Below are 19,906 nucleotides of genomic sequence, written 5' to 3'. Positions count from 1 at the left end.
TTCTGTTCCATTGATCTATATTTCTGTCTTTGTGCCGGTACCATACTGTCTTGATGACTGTGGCTTTGTAGTAGAGTCTGAAGTCAGGCAGGTTGATTCCTCCAGCTCCATTCTTCTTTCTCAAGATTACTTTGGCTATTCGAGGTTTTTTGTATTTCCATACAAATTGTGAAATTCTTTGGTCTAGTTCTGTGAAAAATACCGTTGGTAGCTTGATAGGGATTGCATTGAATCTATAGATTGCTTTGGGTAGTATAGCCATTTTGACAATATTGATTCTTCCAATCCATGAGCATGGTATGTTTCTCCATCTATTTGTGTCCTCTTTGATTTCTTTCATCAGTGTTTTATAGCTTTCTATGTATAGGTCTTTTGTTTCTTTAGGTAGATATACTCCTAAGTATTTTATTCTTTTTGTTGCAAGGGTGAATGGTATTTTTCCTTAATTTCTCTTTCTGTTTTCTCATTGTTAGTGTATAGGAATGCAAGGGATTTCTGTGTGTTAATTTTATATCCTGCAACTTTACTATATTCATTGATTAGCTCTAGTAATTTTCTGGTAGAGTCTTTAGAGTTTTCTATATAGAGGATCATGTCATCTGCAAACAGTGAGAGTTTCACTTCTTCTTTTCCTATCTGGATTCCTTTTATTTCTTTTTCTGCTCTGATTGCTGTGGCCAAAACTTGCAAAACTATGTTGAAAAGTAGTGGTGAGAGTGGGCACCCTTGTCTTGTTCCTGATTTTAGGGAAAATGCTTTCAATTTTTCACCATTGAGGGTGATGCTTGCTGTGGGTTTGTCATATATAGCTTTTATTATGTTGAGATATGTTCCTTCTATTCCTGCTTTCTGGAGACTTGTAATCATAAATGGGTGCTGAATTTTGTCAAAGGCTTTCTCTGCATCTATTGAGATAATCATATAGTTTTTATCTTTCAGTTTGTTAATGTGGTGTATTACATTGATTGATTTGCAGATATTAAAGGATCCTTGTATTCCTGGGATAAAGCCCACTTGGTCATGGTGTATGATTTTTTAATATGTTGTTGGATTCTGTTTGCTAGAATTTTGTTAAGGATTTTTGCATCTATGTTCATCAGTGATATTGGCCTGTAGTTTTCTTTTTTGTGGCATCTTTGTCTGGTTTTGGAATTAAGGTGATGGTGGCCTCATAGAATAAGTTTGGAAGTTCACCTTTATCTGCAATTTTCTGGAATAGTTTGAGTAAGATAGATGTTAGCTCTTCTCTAAATTTTTGGTAGAATTCAGCTGTGAAGCCATCTGGTCCTGGGCTTTTGTTTGCTGGAAGATTTCTGATTACAGTTTCAATTTCCTGCTTGTGATGGGTCTGTTAAGATCTTCAATTTCTTCCTGGTTCAGTTTTGGAAAGTTATACTTTTCTAAGAATTTGTCCATTTCTTCCAAGTTGTCCATTTTATTGGCATAGAGCTGCTGGTAGTAGTCTCTTATGACCCTTTGTATTTCAGTGTTGTCTGTTGTGATTTCTCCAATTTCATTTCTAATTTTGTTAATTTGGTTATTCTCCTTTTGTTTCTTAATGAGTCTTGCTAATGGTTTGTCAGTTTTGTTTATTTTTCAAAATACCAGCTTTTAGCTTTGTTGATTTTTGCTATGGTCTCTTTAGTTTCTTTTGCATTTATTTCTGCCCTAATTTTTAAGATTTCTTTCCTTCTGCTAACTCTGGGGTTCTTCATTTCTTCCTTCTCTAGTTGCTTTAGGTGTAGTTAGGTTATTTATTTGACTTTTTTCTTGTTTCTTGAGGTAAACCTGTAATGCTATGAACCTTCCCCTTAACACTGCTTTTACAGTGTCCCATAGGTTTTGGGTTGTTGTGTTTTCATTTTCATTCAGTCTTATGCATACTTTGATTTCTTTTTTGATTTCTTCTATGATTTGTTGGTTATTCAGAAGCGTGTTATTTAGCCTCCATATGTTTGAATTTTTAACAATTTTTTTCTTGTAATTGAGATCTAATCTTACTGCACTGTGGTCAGAAAAGATGACTGGAATGATTTCAATTTTTTTGAATTTTCCAAGACCAGATTTATGGCCCAGGATGTGATCTATTCTGGAGAAGGTTGCATGTGGACTTGAGAAAAATGTGAAGTTGATTGTTTTGGGGTGAAATGTCCTATAGATATCAATTAGGTCTAGCTGGTCCATTGTGTCATTTAAAGTTTGTGTTTCCGTGTTAATTTTCTGTTTAGTTGATCTATCCATAGATGTGAGTGGGGTATTAAAGTCTCCCACTATTATTGTGTTACTATTAATTTCCTCTTTCATACTCATTAGCGTTTGCCTTACATATTGCAGTGCTCCTATGTTGGGTGCATATATATTTATAATTGTTTTATCTTCTTCTTGGATTGATCCTTTCATCATAATGTAGTGTCCTTCTTTGTCTCTTTTCACAGCCTTTATTTGAAAGTCTATTTTATCTGATATGAGTATTGCGACTCCTGCTTTCTTTTTGTCTCCATTTGCATGAAATATTTTTTTCCAGCCCTTCACTTTCAGTCTGTATGTGTCCCTTGCTTTGAGGTGGGTCTCTTGTAGACAGCATATATAGGGGTCTTGTTTTTGTATCCATTCAGCCAATCTTTGTCTTTTGGTTGGGGCATTCAACCCATTTACATTTAAGGTAATTATTGATAGGTGTGGTCCCGTTACCATTTACTTTGTTGTTTTGGGTTCACGTTTATACAGCCTTTCTGTGTTTCCTGTCTAGAGAAGATCCTTTAGCATTTGTTGAAGAGCTGGTTTGGTGGTGCTGAATTCTCTCAGCTTTTGCTTGTCTGTAAAGCTTTTGAATTCTCCTTCATATCTGAATGAGATCCTTGCTGGGTACAGTAATCTAGGTTGTAGGTTATTCTCTTTCATTACTTTCAGTATGTCCTGCCATTCCCTTCTGGCCTGGAGGGTTTCTATTGATAGATCAGCTGTTATCCTTATGGGACTCCCTTTGTGTGTTATTTGTTGTTTCTCCCTTGCTGCTTTTAATATTTGTTCTTTGTGTTTGATCTTTGTTAATTTGATTAATATGTGTCTTGGTGTGTTTCGCCTTGGGTTTATCCTGTTTGGGACTCTCTGGGTTTCTTGGACTTGGGTGGCTATTTCCTTCCCCATTTTAGGGAAATTTTCAGCTATTATCTCCTCGAGTATTTTCTCATAGCCTTTCTTTTTGTCTTCTTCTGGGACTCCTATGATTCACATTGTCCCAGAGGTCCCTGAGGTTGTCCTCATTTCTTTTGATTCTTTTTTCTTTTTTCCTCCCTGCTTCATTTATTTCCACCATTTTATCTTCTACCTCACTTATCCTATCTTCTGTCTCCATTATTCTACTCTTGGTTCCTTCCAGAGTGTTTTTTATCTCATTTATTGCATTATTCATCTTTAATTGACTCTTTTTTATTTCTTCTAGGTCTTTATTAAACATTTCTTACATCTTCTCAATCTTTGTCTCCAGGCTATTTATCTGTAACTCCATTTTGTTTTCAACATTTTGGATCATTTTTATTATCATTATTCTAAATTCTTTTTCAGGTAGATTCCCTATCTCCTCCTCTTTTTTTCAAAACACATGCAGAGGCTGACCCCTTGAAAATTTCACTGAAAGAGACCTCAAATTCTATATTTTACTGTGACAAGATAAAATGAAATGAATGAAATAAAGCCCTTTGTTGCAGATACAATGCATAAGATGAGTTCAAGCACATAGTTGTCAATGAGAAAAAAGCTAGTAATAATACAAAATTGAGAAGAAAAATTACATCTCCCAGAACATATCTTAAAATAGTATCAAGAAAGAATGAAATTCTTAAGAATTAGCATGAAGTGGTGAAAATAGAGCTATCACTTTGCCTATATCTTTAGTGAAATTTTATTTGATCAAAGATAAGACTTTGATGATATCAAAGTACATAACAGAAGCCCTTGGATATGCTCACAAAAACATATATTAGAAAAGTAGTGGTTGAATATAACCATCCATGCACCAAAATTGTCTACTGTTTATGGTGAAAGTGTCAACAATCTCATATATTCACACACTCACATACAATCTGAAGAAAGCTAGATTAAGGAATACACATGAAAATGAAAAGGTGTGAAAACAGAGTACCTTTAAAGAAAAATGAATTTATATATATTTTACCAAAAGCAATTACTCAAAAACTGTTTATATTCAATCATACAATACTAACATGGATTACATGAATGACTTTCTAAATTTTGGATTTAGGCAATTTAATCATAAAAGGTCTAATGTTGTTTGGTAGCCTAAGATTCAGTAGTCAATATTTGAATATCCCTCCTTATTATATATAATGCAGAAAGTACACATTGTGCCTTATAAGATCATGTTTTTAATAGACAAGCAATTTAGAATTTCTTAGAAGAAGCCAGAAGACCAGTATCTTCCATAGCAGCATGGACATTAGCAGGTATATACAGAGCCACCATAGGCACATCCATAGCCACATCCCAGGCCACCGTAGCCAGAGCCTAGGCCACCATAATAGTTGTTGTAGACACTCATGATGTGAGGAGAAGGCTCAGTTGAAGAACAAATTTTGTTTCAAGAGTTTTAAGTTGATAATCTGCACAGCACCTTATATAACAACTAAGTTGTATGTGGGGCAACCACAGTCACTGTTGCACTCATATTCCAAGCTCATTGGCATTAAAACCATCTCAAGAATTCTTCATAACCAATGTATCCAAAACAAGACAACTGTGCTGTGTGTCAAAATGCCTATCATGAAATTATATGCTTTTAACAGAAGATTTTTTCTAATTCAATGGCTTGTTTATTTCAGGTTTCAAGTTCTAACTATGTTGCTAGACATCATGAGATCAAGTAACCAACACAGATTCTACATGTTAAAAATTAGTTTCATTTAATAATACCCTCCCTCTATCTGCATACATGCAGTCTTGGGAACAAAATATGGCTTCAAAGTGGTAGGAACAGTGGAAAAGTATGGCTTCACAGTGGTAAGAACAATGGAAAAGTTGTGGAGGAGACTTGGAAAAAGACATACAGAAGATGTAGAAAAGACATAGTTCATTTATAAATCCTTGAATGATTAATATATTTTATTACTTTTTGTGGAGCAATGTTATTCACTTTGATTTATACTTCATATGAAAAAGGCCATGGTAGAGTCCCTGAAGTTTAAAGCCATGAACCATAATTATATAGAAATAGAAATACTTATTCTATCATTACTTTGAGATCAAAAATCTATTCCAGAGATTTTTAAAAATTTACTGATATTATGAAACTCCTCCTATGACCCAGCGTAATACCCAATCTCTTCTGGTATCTTGGCTAAAACATATAACTTCAACTTTGTTATGAGAAAACAGACAAACTCAAATTTAGGAATAAACTACAAAACATTTGGCTCTTTGAATCTGTCAGTGTTATAAAAGAAAGATTGAAAAGCTCTCACCAATTGGAGGAGACTAAAGAGATAAGATGACCAAAAGCCATGTAGGAACTTGGACTGGATCCTGGAGCAGAAAAAGGACATTAATGGTAAAAATGTGAAATTCAAGTAAAATGTGTAGATTACTTAAGAATATTGTACCAGGTTAATTTCCTAATTTTGTACTTGGTTATTAAAGATATTAGCATAGGTATAACTGGGTAAAGGGTATTTTTTTCTACTTTTGATAACTAAAATTATTTCAAAATAGAAAAGCAACAAAAATTTTAGATGTCCCTGATCATATTGATTTGAAAATTTGTTGATTCTTTTGTACATAAAGCTCTTGAAGATCAATTGTATGTTAGGGATTGTTATGAGCACAATGAATGGTGCAATGAACAGTACAGACAAGATCCATTTTGTGTTGAATCTTACACTCTGAACTGAACATCAGCAGAAAATATAGGCAGATATTTGAAAGCAAATTCTTTAGGTGAATGAGATCATTTCTGATAAGGTTAAGTCTATTTAAAGAATGAGTCAAGGTAAGGAATAAGGTAAATCTAAGGACTATTGTTGAGAGATTATTTCAGACTAGATGGTCAGTTCAGTTCAGTTCAGTTGCTCAGTCATGTCTGACTCTATGACCCCATGGACTGCAGCACACCAGGCCTCCCTGTCCATCACCAACTCCCGGAGTTTATTCAAACTCATGTCCACTGAATCGGTGAAGCCATCAAACTATCTCATCCTCTGTCATCCCTTTCTCCTCCTGCCTTCAATCTTTCCCAGCATCAGAGCCTTTTCAAATGAGTCAGCTCTTCCCATCAGGTGGCCAAACTATTGGAGTTTCAGCTTCAGCATCAGTCCTTTCAATGAATATTCAGGACTGATTTCCTTTAGGATGGACTGGTTGGATCTCCTTGCAGTCCAAGGGACTCTCAAGAGTCTTCTCCAACACCACAGTTCAAAAGCATCAACTCTTCAGTGCTCAACTTTCTTTATAGTCCAACTCTCACATCCATACATGACTACTAGAAAAACCAGTCAGGGAAATTCCATTAGAAAGATCCAATTGAAGAGAAGATTCTAGCCTTTTGCTATTATCTGCAGAGGATCAGCGGAGAAGGCAATGGCACCCCACTCCAGTACTCTTGCCTGGGAAATCCCATGGACAGAGGAGCCTGGTAGCCTGCAGTCCACGGGGTTGCGAAGAGTTGGACACGACTGAGCAACTTCGTTTCACTTTTCACTTTTATGCATTGGAGAAGGAAATGGCAACCCATTCCAGTGTTCTTGCCTGGAGAATCCCAGGGATGGGGTAGCACAGAGTCGGTCACAACTGAAGTGACTTAGCAGCAGAGGATCAGTGACCCAAAGTTGGAAACAAACTTGGTACATCTAAACAGAAGAAAGGTTATTGACTTACGTATGGAGAAGAGTGTTTCAAGGAGCTCTCATAGGTGTACTTGAGACTAAAACAGGGCAGATGATAAAGGCTGTGCTTTCTATGGTTTGGGTTTGCAGATACAGCAAATACTGACACTGGACATCCAGATACATTTTATTTTCAGATAAATGATTTTTTGTACATATACATATGCCTTGCAATACCTGAGAAATTCAATATTCTGAGATTTAATAATTTGAAATTCAAATTTAAGTGGTGCCTGGTATAGCATAGCAACCTTAATGCAGAAAGACATGAATGGATAAACCATTGGGAGAGGTCTAACCTGACTTAGGTCTTACATGCTTTTAAATGTAGCAAAAAAACAGAGGAGTTTTGAGGGTATGAGGAATCAGGAACTCATTTTCGTTCTGATAAATTATGATGATCATTAACAATCAAAGGAGATGTCAAGGGATCATTTGACTATATATCAGAACTGAAAATGTCAATTGAGATTAATTGGCTAAAGTAAGATTTCCAGTTATGCATGCAAAGAGAATTTAAATAGAAACTATAAGAGGAGCAAACAGCTAACTGAACACCTTCACATTTGAGAAAAAAAGTCTGAAAAAGTAAAAAGAGAAAGGATATGGAAAAGGAGCAATTGGGTATACTGCAATTGAACAAAATGTGAGTGCTAGGGTGTAAGCAAGAGTTGGAGTGTATTTTAGGAATGAAAAGGGAAGTTGGTGAACTCGAGTGCTACTCAGAGACAGTAAAAAGAGGTGGACCAAGACAAAAGGGATAAAGAGAGAATAGAAAACAACCATCGAAATATTGATTTATGTGAAATTTTGCCATGAAGTAGAAGAAAATGGGATATTAGCAGGAAAGGACAGAGGAGAGAAAGAGGGCTTTTTATCTGTTTTTGATTTGGGGATGTACTTAAGAACAGAATGTAGTTCAGAAAATAACACCAGAAAAAAAAAAAAAAAATTTAAGAGGAATCTCATAGAGTACAATGCTCTCTGTTGTGACTAGAGAGAAAGGAACTCAGTGCTCTTAAAGAAACAAATTAAATCCAGGAATTAAACTCTATGAAGAAACAACATAGTAAATGTTATTATCAGGGACATTATTTTGTTCAAAATAACAATGTCTTTTGTAACTACTTTAATCAAATACCTCCCCTGAAAAAAAGTTAATTGCATTTCTAAAAAATTGAGAGGCAATTTTAGTCATACCAATTTCAGATTATGTTTCAAGAACTTAGATAGCCTAGAGGAAGACTGATCATCATTCTATTTTAATGAGTTTTTTCCTGGAAACTTATTTTGTTATCTCTTGATCGACTCTGCATTGCCATAGTTGAGGTGACATTAATTATCTGTACAGGAAATCTGAAAATGATATAGTAAAGATGTTTTGTAATCCCAGTATCTCAACCCAGCAAAGGGTAAACAAAAGTCACAATACTATGTCTATTTTATAAAAGTGAACTTGCCAAATAAACACATGGAAACAACATTCAAAAACACATGTTGAATGAATGATAATTGTGTTTGGCTTGACTCTTAGTATAAAAATACTCCGTTTTACTAAGAAGCATTTTCTGACTCATTAAAATGTACTTCTCAAGAATTAGAATTTTTTTTAAAACCTAATGGTTTTATTCTTTTCATCTCCAGAGGAGATTTTACTAAAATACATGGTGTGTCCAACATCTTATACTCTCTGTCCTTGCCTAAATTTATGAGAGGATTATAAAAATAATATTTTGACTCAGAAATATCCTTCAGTTCAGTTCAGTTCAGTCGCTCAGTCTTGTCTGACTCTTTGTGACCCCATGAATTGCAGCACACCAGCCCTCCCTGTCCATCACCAACTCCCGGAGTCCACCCAAACCCATGTCCATTGAGTTGGTGATGCCATCCAGCCATCTCATCCTCTGTTGTCCCCTTCTCCTCCTGCCCCCAATCCCTCCCAGCATCAGGGTCTTTTCCAATGAGTCAACTCTTCACATGAGGTGGCCAAAGTATTGTAGTTTCAGCTTCAGCATCAGTCCTTCCAATGAACACCCAGGACTGATCTCCTTCAGGATGGACTGGTTGGATCTCCTTGCAGTCCACCGGACTCTCAAGAGTCTCCTCCAACACCACAGCTCAAAAGCGTCAATTTTTTGGCGCTCAGCTTTCTTCATAGTCCAACTGTCACATCCATACATGACTCCTGGAAAAACCATAGCCTTGACTAGACGGACCTTTGTTGGCAAAGTAATGTCTCTGCTTTTTAATATGCTATTTAGATTGGTCATAACTTTCCTTCCAAGGAGTAAGCATCTTTTAATTTAGAATAATAGAAATCCACTGATAGATTACACATAGATGATGGATCATGTTACCTCCCAATGTGCATCCTCTTAAGGGTACAAAGTACAGTTTAACTATAAAAAGAAACTTTCCTCACTTTCCTTGTGCCTCCCAATGGGAGGAATTGTCACACTAATTTTAATTAAGTGAGCAATAACACTAGGAATATGCAAGAGAACTCAGTATGACTGTTTCAAAACAAATTTAATAATTGAATATGTTGATAAGGGACTTGGTTTAGCACATTAATAAACATAAATGCATGTTAGTCTGTTGGATATTTTCTTAGAATATAAATCTAATATTAATGAACAGACTAATTTTTATAACTATATATTCAATTTAGAAAAACAAGTGGAGAAATCAGATTTCAAGAAATAACTCCTATTTTGCAGTCCTTCAATAGAAATTGAGCATAAATGTGAATTAGTCATTGGCATAGGCAGAAAAATATAACACATTTTGCTCAGACTTGGCTTACTGGAAATTTTAACTGGTTGGATTATGATCTGCATCATAGGAATAAAAGATACATATGGTTTCAATATAGGAAAGAAACTGAATCCCTGAAGAAGATAATTTGGATCAAGAGGATAACAATCTTTGAGTAAAAAGGAGTTGTTAGTCTTATGAAAAATTTTTTGAAGTTTAGTGAAACAAACTGAGGTCAAGAGCAAATAAGATTAAGACCAACAATTATCTTTCTTACTATACTGAATGTGCCAGGTGGTTAAAATAAAACATAATTTGGGACGGGACTGTGTAGGTGTGAGTCTGCGTCTCCTCATTCAAGTCCTTAATTGGATAAGAGGAATCCAAACTGGGATAGCAACATAGCAATCCTGCTGAATTTCTCTGAGGTTTCATCTTTGATTGTAAACAATAAACTAATTAGATCAGTCATAAAGTTAGCCAGTGGCATGAAGGTGTGGTGGGTCACACCCACACTGAGGGCGTATAAAAGGCCCTCTGCAGGAGAACTCTCCACACTCAAGTGACACTTCTCTCCTTCTCTACCCGAGAACAACCTCAACAACCAACAGCATGTGTGGCTACTACGGAAACTACTATGGCGGCCTGGGCTATGGAAGCTATGGCTACGGAGGCCTGGGCTGTGGCTATGGCTCCTGCTATGGGTCTGGCTTCCGTAGGCTGGGCTGTGGCTACGGCTGTGGCTACGGCTATGGCGCCCGCTCTCTCTGTGGAAGTGGCTACGGCTATGGCGCCCGCTCTCTCTGTGGAAGTGGCTACGGCTATGGTGCCCGCTCTCTCTGCGGCTCTGGCTACGGATGCGGCTCTGGCTATGGCTCTGGCTTTGGCTACTACTATTGAGGACACCACGGAAGACTCTCATCCTCTACACCTGGACATCAGGATTCACCAATTCTGAATGAACCCCACACATTCTTCATCCTGCTAAAGCCTTGCCTTCTGGTGCCCTCTGCATCTGATACACCAACCCTTCCCTTTCTGAATTTAATGTCTAAAGAGTGGAAGAATGTGAAATTCATTTGAGAACTCTAGTAATGGTCTCTCATTAGAATGATGCCATCATAGAAACTCTCTTTTGACCTTCATGCAGAAGGCTTTTCTCTATTTTCCTAATAAACCTGTTCGATATGGAATCATAAACCTGTTTCTTTTTTTTTTTTTTTTTTCATTTTAAATGCATTATTTGTCATTTGGGGCTTCCCTGGGTGGCTCAGTGGTTACGAACTCACCTGCCAATACAGGAGACAAAGGTTCAATCCTTGGATCAGGAGGATTCCCCTGGTGAGAGAAGTGGCAACCCACTCCAGTATTCTTGCATTAGAAATCCCATGGAGCTTGGTGGGCTACAGTTCAGAGAATCACAAAAAGAGTCAGACACAACTTAGCAACTAAGCAACAACAAAAGAATTTGTCCTTTCGGTTTTCTTTTTCCTTTTTTGAGTTAAAGAAAAGAATCTTCTTTAGAGAATAGCTTCTTTTAGTATTTCTACTTTAGTTGCTCTACCAAATCCTTCACTTGTAACATAAGAAAGTAGAGGTCTTAAAGCCCTCAGTGTTCTGCTCTGGTAAAGCAGTGATCTCTGCTTGCTGGTCCATCATGAGGATTAAAGAAATTTACATCTGCCAATGTAGGTAAGCGTTGCCTGGATACAGTGTATATTCCAAGCAAATTATTCCAAACTCTTCATCTATGTGGAGTCCTTTAGAAAATACAATGCTGATATATAGTTATCAAATTCTAATTTCAGTTTTAGGTATATTTAAACAAAAAGTGTTTCCTGTGCTAGCCCAGCACAAGAAGTAAAGAAATTTTAACCTACCCTGCCTTCACCAAACTTTTAAATGCCTTGAACTATAGTTTTTGTTTTTTGTTTTTTTTTTTAAGTGACACCTTTTCTAACAACCACTGTGTATTTCAGTTTAGAGTCATTTAATAGTATCTGATACTCTTATTATCTGACACATATTAATGTATTTTACTTATCCCCTCTTTGTTACCCAAAGTTTGCACACTTTTTGCATTCTGTTATTTAAAATTCTTTTCCATTTTTTTTTACCCTCTATGCTCAGGTTCACACTTTCAGGCAGGAAATTTAGGCATTGAAAAATGAATCACTGCAGATTTTAGTACTCCAAGAATAATATTTTTCTAGATATAAATTCATTTCTCCCAGAATTTAATTTAAAAATTTTTAAATTCCTCAATTAATTATAGGAAGTAATATTATGAGTACCTAAAACTGCCCACCTAGATTGATTTGGCAGTTTTTAATATTTTGCAAGTTTTGTTTCCTCTGTCTGTCTTTCTCTTTCTTCCTCTATCTCTCTCTTTCTCTGTATCTCTCTTCCTACACACACACACACACACACACACACACACACATTCGTGTACTCAAACACCCAAACATTATACATGAAACATATGAAAATATACTGCAAACTTCATGACACTTCATTCTTAAATGAATATAATAAGATATGTGCTAAGTCTCTGCAGTTGTGACCAACTCTTTGCAACCCATACTCTTTGCAGCTGCCAGACTCATCTGTCCATGGGATTTGCCAGGCAAGAAAACTGGAATGGGTTGCCATTTCCTTATGCGATGGTAAGATATGGCTCCCCACATAACCAAAATTCCATTATCACAAAAAGAAATATAGTTCTGATACCATTCTATTATCTAATTCTTAATCTTCCCAACCCAAGGATCAGACCTGAGTCTCTGGCATCCTCTTCATTGGCAGATGGGTTCTTTACCATTAGCACCACATGGGAAGCCCATATAATTCATAATCTAGGTTTAATTTTTCCCATTTTTGTAGCTTTATTTTTGATACAGAATCCAATTTGCACAAATCATCATACTTTGCAACTTATGGTCTGTTGTAATCTAACATTTCATAAAATCTAGAGCATTTCCACAGGCTTTCATGATTTCATGTTGTTAATACACAAATACATTTTTTAACATTCTGAGACAATCATTCACTGATGATCATCACTGACTCAAGAGAGATGAATTTGAGTAAACTCCAGGAGTAGTGATGGACAGGGGGTCTGGCGTCTTGTGGTCCATGGGGTCGCGAAGTCAGACACGACTGAGTGAATGAACTGAACTGAACTGAGACTATGTCACCATCAGTTTTTCTATGATTGTATCAATTATAATAATCATATATTTCTTAAACCAATATTTCCAAGACTAAAATTAAGATCATTACACATGTCAAAAATTAAGCTTATAGTTCAATCAAGTATAGAGTGTGTATAATGTAGAATGCCCTCAGCTAACTAGCAACTCTCACAAGAGATCATGCCCACTTCCAGTCCCCAGTGATTGATCAGAGTGGTGGTATAACATGCCTTGTTCAATCCCAGTAACAGTTCGGACATCCCCATCCACAGTCCCACAGATGGTTTCCTGAGGTTTCCACTGAGTGCTATGTCAACTCAACTTTATCTTCTATCGAAATCTGCTTTTTTCTCTTTCTTTTCACAACATTCACTCAAGAACAGATTGCTCCAACAAAGCTTTTACAGAAAAATAATCTACTTAAGGTCATGTAGTACATTCAGTTGTCATGCTGTCTAGTATTTCCCATAATCTTAAATTTTTTGTAGATTATAGGAATTTTTTTTTTCTTTTAAAGCATGCTTCAGTTTAGCTTTAAAGTTTCCTTGTGATTAGAACAAGATTATGAATTCTGTCAAAATAGTGAATAGGTTTGCTTTTTATTATATATATTTTTAGGCACTTATTGATTTGCTTCATTACTTACGATAACTTTGCAACTTGATCAGCTGTAAATATTAGATTTTTCTGCTCAAAAGTCACTTTTATTATTTATTTTTTGCAATTAAGAAGTATTTTGGTAGAGATGTTTTGTGACTGTATAAATATTCCATTCATATGCCAAAGTTTACCAGATCTTATCATTTATTTTCCTTTCTTGCCTAATTATTTATTATGATGGATTGGAAATGTTGAGTTTTCTGATTTTCATTGTATTTTTTTCAAATACATTAACTGGTATTCTACTGAAAACAAGTTTTTCTTTTTACTCGATTGTTCATTTACATGGGTTTAAATTCATGAATTTCTATTATAAAAAATCCATTATTATTATAATAGGGATAGCAATTCCCAGACTGTCTCATCAGTTAGAAAGTACATATAATTACGTTGCACTAAGATTTAGGTTGTGCCTATGACATTGTGCAAATGCTGCAACTTCTTTGAGCTTGGCATTCTTACATAAAAATTGCAAACTATTCTAGGATTTTTGTGAGAGCTAAGTGTGTTAAAATATGTAAAGCACTTAGATCATGCATGGAATTTAATAAATGCTTTGTATGTGTTATCATTTACTATTGTATGCACTGTTTATTTTGTCCTTTTTTCCCTCTGTCTTTGATTATCTAAGAATATTCTCTTTATCTCATCTGCTGTTATTCATAGAATTCTACATCCAAACTTTGAATAACTTTTTAATTATTGTGTTAATAAAGTAACATTAACTAAAGTTGTTAACTATTTACTATAGGGCAAACACTGTGCAAAATACCTTATGTGCATTATCTCACATTATTCTCAGAACCACCGTAAGATGTGGTAAAACTCTCCATTTACAACATTCAAAAAAGAAGGCTATAAAGTAACTTACTCAAGTGGCAGCTCTTATAACTAAACTTTTTTTCTGTTTGTATGTAGATATAAAATATTCTTTTCTGGTCTAGATATTTTCCCCAGAAAAGGCAAAGGAGCACTCATAATTTCCTTTCATTTTTGAGTGTAAATTCAGGGTATAAACTTGAAACCACGGAAAAAATATTTTATAATTTAAACACAGAATTTTAAAAATGTACAAAATACTAATGTAAAAGATAAAGAAAAGTCCAGTCTTTTTCAGGTCTAGTGTTCCAGAATTTCAAACTATTTGCTGTTAGTCAACAGTCTCATGAAGCTCAGTGATAACATTTGGCTTTTAGCAGTAAGCAATCTCTCACATGAAAATGAGATAAATCCTTAAAGGAAAATAATGGATTGGGGGAGGAAGTAATATTAATAGAAGGAGAAGTTCAAGGTTAAGGTTCAATGCTATGATCTGTTGAATGTCAATATAAAGTAAGGCAAAATTATTGTTTTATTGGAGCAGGTCAGAGTTTGTCAATAAAAATGGTATTTACTGCCATAAAGATTAGTTACAAAGGGCAATTTAAAGATGTCATGGGTAAGGATTTGAGGATGAGACAATTGATTCTGTTAATGACCCACTAACTGGCTCAGATGTGGTGAAACAAAGCATATCTCCTCAATGCTTGTGAAGTCATCCTTAAAACCTATAGTCAACAGATTACTCATATTGTTCCTGAAAAATTGGCCAATAGCATGAGTGTTTGTGGTGATCACACCCACAATGAGGGCATATAAAATCTCCTCTGCAGGGAGGACTGTCCACACTCAAGTGACACTTCTATTCTCCTTCTCTACCCGAGAACAACCTCAACAACCAACAGCATGTGTGGCTACTACGGAAACTACTATGGTGGCCTGGGCTGTGGAAGCTACGGCTATGGAGGCCTGGGCTGTGGCTATGGCTCCTGCTATGGGTCTGGCTTCCGCAGGCTGGGCTGTGGCTACGGCTGTGGCTACGGCTATGGCGCCCGCTCTCTCTGTGGCTGTGGTTACGGATGCGGTTCTGGCTATGGCTCTGGCTTTGGCTACTACTATTGAGGATGTCGTAGAAGACTCTCACCTTCCAATTCACGAGTTCTGGACCCCAAAAGTTCTCTGCCTCACCCTCAGATGATGCTCATTGTACATAATACTACAGACTTCTGATATGATTTGCTAAAGGCCTGATATATGTATCTGATGCCACTTGATATCTGGAAGAATATGAAATTCACCTTATGAGCTGATGTTCTTCTTCACATTGAGATGATTTGGTATAGATTCATTTTAATAATTTTATCCTAAATTTGTTTCTATTTTCCTAATAAATTTTGAACTAATAAATGGGGAGAAGAAAACTTGTTTCATTTTTGTCTATTTATTATGCACAATCTGCTTTTTATTTTTTGGTTGTTATGAGGGTAACAATTACTTTTCTTTGGGAAATATTTTCCTCAATCTCTATTTATTTTTGCTGTACTGATTTCTATATTTGTAACTGCAGAAAAGTCTGTTATGCTAATGATGAGAAAACAGAAAGAGAAATTAAGGAAACAATTCCACTCACCATTGTGGCAAAAAGAATAAAATACCTAGGAAAAAATCCATCTAAAGAAACAAAAGACCTATATATTGAAAACTATAAAACATTGATGAAAGAAATCAAAGATGACACAAATAGATGGAAAAATATACTATTTTCATGGATTGGAAGAATCAATATAGTGAAAATGAGTATACTACCCAAAGCAATCTGTAGATTCAATGCAATCCCTATCACGCTACCAATGGTATTTTTCACAGAAGTAGAACAAATAATTTCACAATTTATATGGAAATACAAAGACCTCGAATAGCCAAAGCAATCTGGAGAAAGAAGAATGGAACTGGAGAAGTCAACCTGCCTGAATTCAGACTATACTACAAAGCTACAGTCATCAAGAAAGTATGGTATTGGCACAAAGACAGAAATATAGATCAATGGAACAAAACAGAAAGCCCAGAGATAAGTCAACACATCTATGGACACCTTATCTTTGACAAAGGAGGCAAGAATATACAATGCAGAAAACAGTCTCTTTAACAAGTGGTCCTGGGAAAACTGGTCAACCACTTGTAAAAGAATGAAACTAGAACACTTTCTAACACTATACATAAAAGTAAACTCAAAATGGATTAAAGATCTAAATGTAATACCAGAAACTATAAAACTCCTAGAGGAAAACATAGGCAACACTCTGATATAAATCACAGCAAGATCCTCTAGGACCCACCTTCCAGAGTAATGGAAATAAAAACAAAAATAAACAAATGGGATCTATTAAACTTAAAAGCTTTTGCACAATGAAAGAAACTATAAGCAAGGTGAAAAGCAGCCTTCAGAATGGGAGAAAATAATAGCAAACAAAGCAACTGACAAAGAATTAATCTGAAAAATATACAAGCAAGTCATGCAGCTCAATACCAGAAAAATATATGATCCAATCAAAAAATGGGCCAAAGAACTAAACAGACATTTCTCCAAAGAAGACATACAGATGGCTAACAAACACATGAAAAGATGCTCAACATCACTCATTATCAGAGAAATGCAAATCAAAACCTCAATGAGGTACCATCTCACACCAGTCAGAATGGCTGCTATCAAAAAGTCTACAAACAATAAATGCAGGAGAGGGTGTGGAGAAAAAGGAACCCTCTTGCACTGTTGGTGGGAATGCAAACTAGTACAGCCAATAGGGAGAACAGTGTGGAGACTCCTTAAAAAACTGGAAATAGATCTGCCTTATGACACAGAAATACCACTGCTGGGCATACACACTGAGGAAACCAGAATTGAAAGAGACACATGTATCCCAATGTAAATTAATTATATATATATATATAAAGTCTGTGGTGACCTAGAAGAGTGAGATGGGGAGGGGGGTGTGAGGAAAGCTCAAGATAATGGGGATATATGTGTACTTATGGCTGATTCACATTGTTGTACAGCAGAAACCAACATACCATTGTAAAACAATTATCCTCCAATTAAAAATAACTTGAAAAAAAATGTGAATTTTGTAAATCTCAGTTTCTTGTATGGTAAGAGAAGGAATTTTTTTTCTTATGATGAATTTAGCTCTTCATATTTTTTTGCTCTATAGATGGATATAGTCTTTCAGTTGGTACCTCAGGATGCCTCCAGTCTCAAGAGAAATCTGGCATGTTGGACTGAAGTTGACATTCTTCTATGTGACCAGAGAGCAGAGCATACTCAAGAATTTTCCTTTATAGGGCTTAGGTAGGATATTTAGGGGGCTTCCCTGGTAGCTCAACCGGTAAAGAATCCACGTGCAATGCAGGAGACCCTGGTTCAATTCCTGGTCAGGAAGATCCTATGGAGAAGGGATAGGCTACCCACTCCAGTATTTTTGGGCTTTCCTGGTAGCTCAGACAGAAAGAATCCACCTGCAATGTGGGAGACCTGGTTTCTATCCCTAGGTTGGGAAGATCCCCTGGAAGAGGGCATGACAACCCACTCCAGTATTTTTGCCTGGAGAATCCCCATGGACAGCAGAACCAGCTGGACTACAGTCCATGGGGTCACAAAGAGTCGAACAGGACTGAGTGACTAAGCACAGCACAGCACAGCAGAATAGGATGATGTATTTCAGGAGCTTGCCAACCCACAATGCAGAAAATCCTATACTAATTCTCTCCAGTGGAATCCAAATGGAGTCCCAGTCATCACTTAGCTGCTCAATGATCTTATCAACCATTTAGATGAGGAAAGGAAAATTGTACTTAGGAATGGAAAGGAAAGTAACATGGTTCAGGTTGCCTAATTGCCCTATTCAAATGACTTAGAATCTGCCACAGATACGGGTTCAGGCCAATATTTCAGAAAGTTTATTGACACTAATTTTCATGAGCTCATCACATATAGAAAATATTGCAACCTTGTTGTTTTCAGTCATCCAGTCTTGTCCAACTCTCTGTAACCCTATGGACTGCAGCACACCAGGCCTCTCCGTCCCTCATAATCTCCCAAAATTTGCCCAAGTTCATGTCCATTGCATCAGTGATGCCACCCAGCCATTTCATCCATTGAGCCCTCTTCTCCTTCTGCCCTCAATCTTTCCCAGAGACAGGGACTTTTCCAATGAGTCAGTTGTTTGCATCAGATGACCAAAATACTGGCGTTTCAGCTTCAGCATCAGTACTTCCAGTGAGTATTCAGGGTTGATTTCCCTTAAGGTTGACTGGCTTGATCTTGCTGTCCAACGGGCTCTCAAGAGTCTTCTCCAACACCACAGTTTGAAGGCATCATAGCTGAAAGTATAAAATCCTACTGTCAGGTTTCATGTTTCTTCTTTGTCTTTAATATATATAACAAGTCCAATCACGAATTTGGGACAGAAATTGTATGAATCTTTTGGGACTAATCTATTGCTAAAAGAAAACAACCACAATATAAATAAATAACAATCTCTCAAGATTTATAACAAAATTCAGAGAATGTCAACATAGTATTCAAATGTCCAGGATACTATACAAAATCATATTAACATACAAAGTACTGACCACTGTGATTTGTTCTCAAGGGAAATGACCACTGAGAGATGCTGTGGTGTATAGACTAAAACGGTCCCCAATTTTTATCACCTACTGGTATTCACATCCTTGCATTTTCCTTTCCCCTTAAATATAACAAACTCATGATGTGCTTCTAACCAATAGAGCACTGAAAAAAGAATAGAAGTTCTTCCATGCTTAGGTCATGTAGATCATGGTTGTTGTTCAGTGGCTAAGTCATGTCTGATTCTTTGTGACCCTATGGACTGAAGCCAGCCAGGCTTCCTTGTCTTTCACTGTCTCCCAGAGATTGCTCAAACTCATTTCCATTGAGTTGGTGATGCCATCCAACCATCTCATCCTCTGTTACCCTCTTCTCTTCCTGCTCTCAGTCTTTCCCAGCATCAGGATCTTTTTCAATAAGTCAGCTCTTCATATCAGGTGCCAAAGTATTAGAGCTTCAGCTTCAGCATGAGTCTTCTCTAATACCACATTTCAAAAGCATTAATTCTGGGCACTCAGCCTTCTTTATGGTAAAACTCACACATTCGTACATGACTATTGGAAAAACCATAGCTTTGACTAAGGACATTTGTTGGCAAAGTGATGTCTCTGCTTTTTTTAATACACTATCTGCTTTTGTCAACTATTCTTCCAAGGAGCAAGCATTTTTCATGACTGCAGTCACTGTCTGCAAGTGATTTTGGAGAAAAAGAAAATAAAATCTCTGACTGTTTCCAATTTTTTCCCATCTACTGGCCATAAAGTGATGGGTTGGATGCCATGATCTTAGTTTTTTAAGTGCTGAGTTTTAAACCAGATGATGTAGATCATAATGTCCAATTTTTTTTTTTTTTTGGCATACTTCATTCTTTGAAGGTGTTGATTATGCAAACAGTTACATTGTGAACTCCCAATGAAAGGACCCATTTGGGAAGGAATTGAAAGTGGTCTCTAGTCAAT

The 19,906-nt window shown here is 36.3% G+C and overlaps 1 protein-coding gene and 1 pseudogene across 1 annotated transcript; one reads left to right on the top strand and one right to left on the bottom strand.

Annotated features, from left to right (window-relative positions):
* Positions 1-4,411: 4,411 nt before the first annotated feature.
* Positions 4,412-4,558, bottom strand: LOC133050091 (keratin-associated protein 20-2-like; annotated as a pseudogene).
* Positions 4,559-9,243: 4,685 nt separating this feature from the next.
* Positions 9,244-10,550, top strand: LOC133049955 (keratin-associated protein 6-1). The gene is made up of 2 exons (XM_061134038.1): positions 9,244-9,281; positions 10,241-10,550. Exons 1-2 carry the CDS (start codon positions 9,244-9,246, stop codon positions 10,548-10,550), a joined length of 348 nt encoding a protein of 115 aa, XP_060990021.1.
* The last annotated feature ends 9,356 nt before the right edge of the window (positions 10,551-19,906 follow it).

Source organism: Dama dama, chromosome 31, assembly GCF_033118175.1.
Source record: "Dama dama isolate Ldn47 chromosome 31, ASM3311817v1, whole genome shotgun sequence".
Lineage (NCBI taxonomy): Eukaryota > Metazoa > Chordata > Mammalia > Artiodactyla > Cervidae > Dama > Dama dama.
This window is presented reverse-complemented; position numbering and strand designations above follow the sequence as displayed.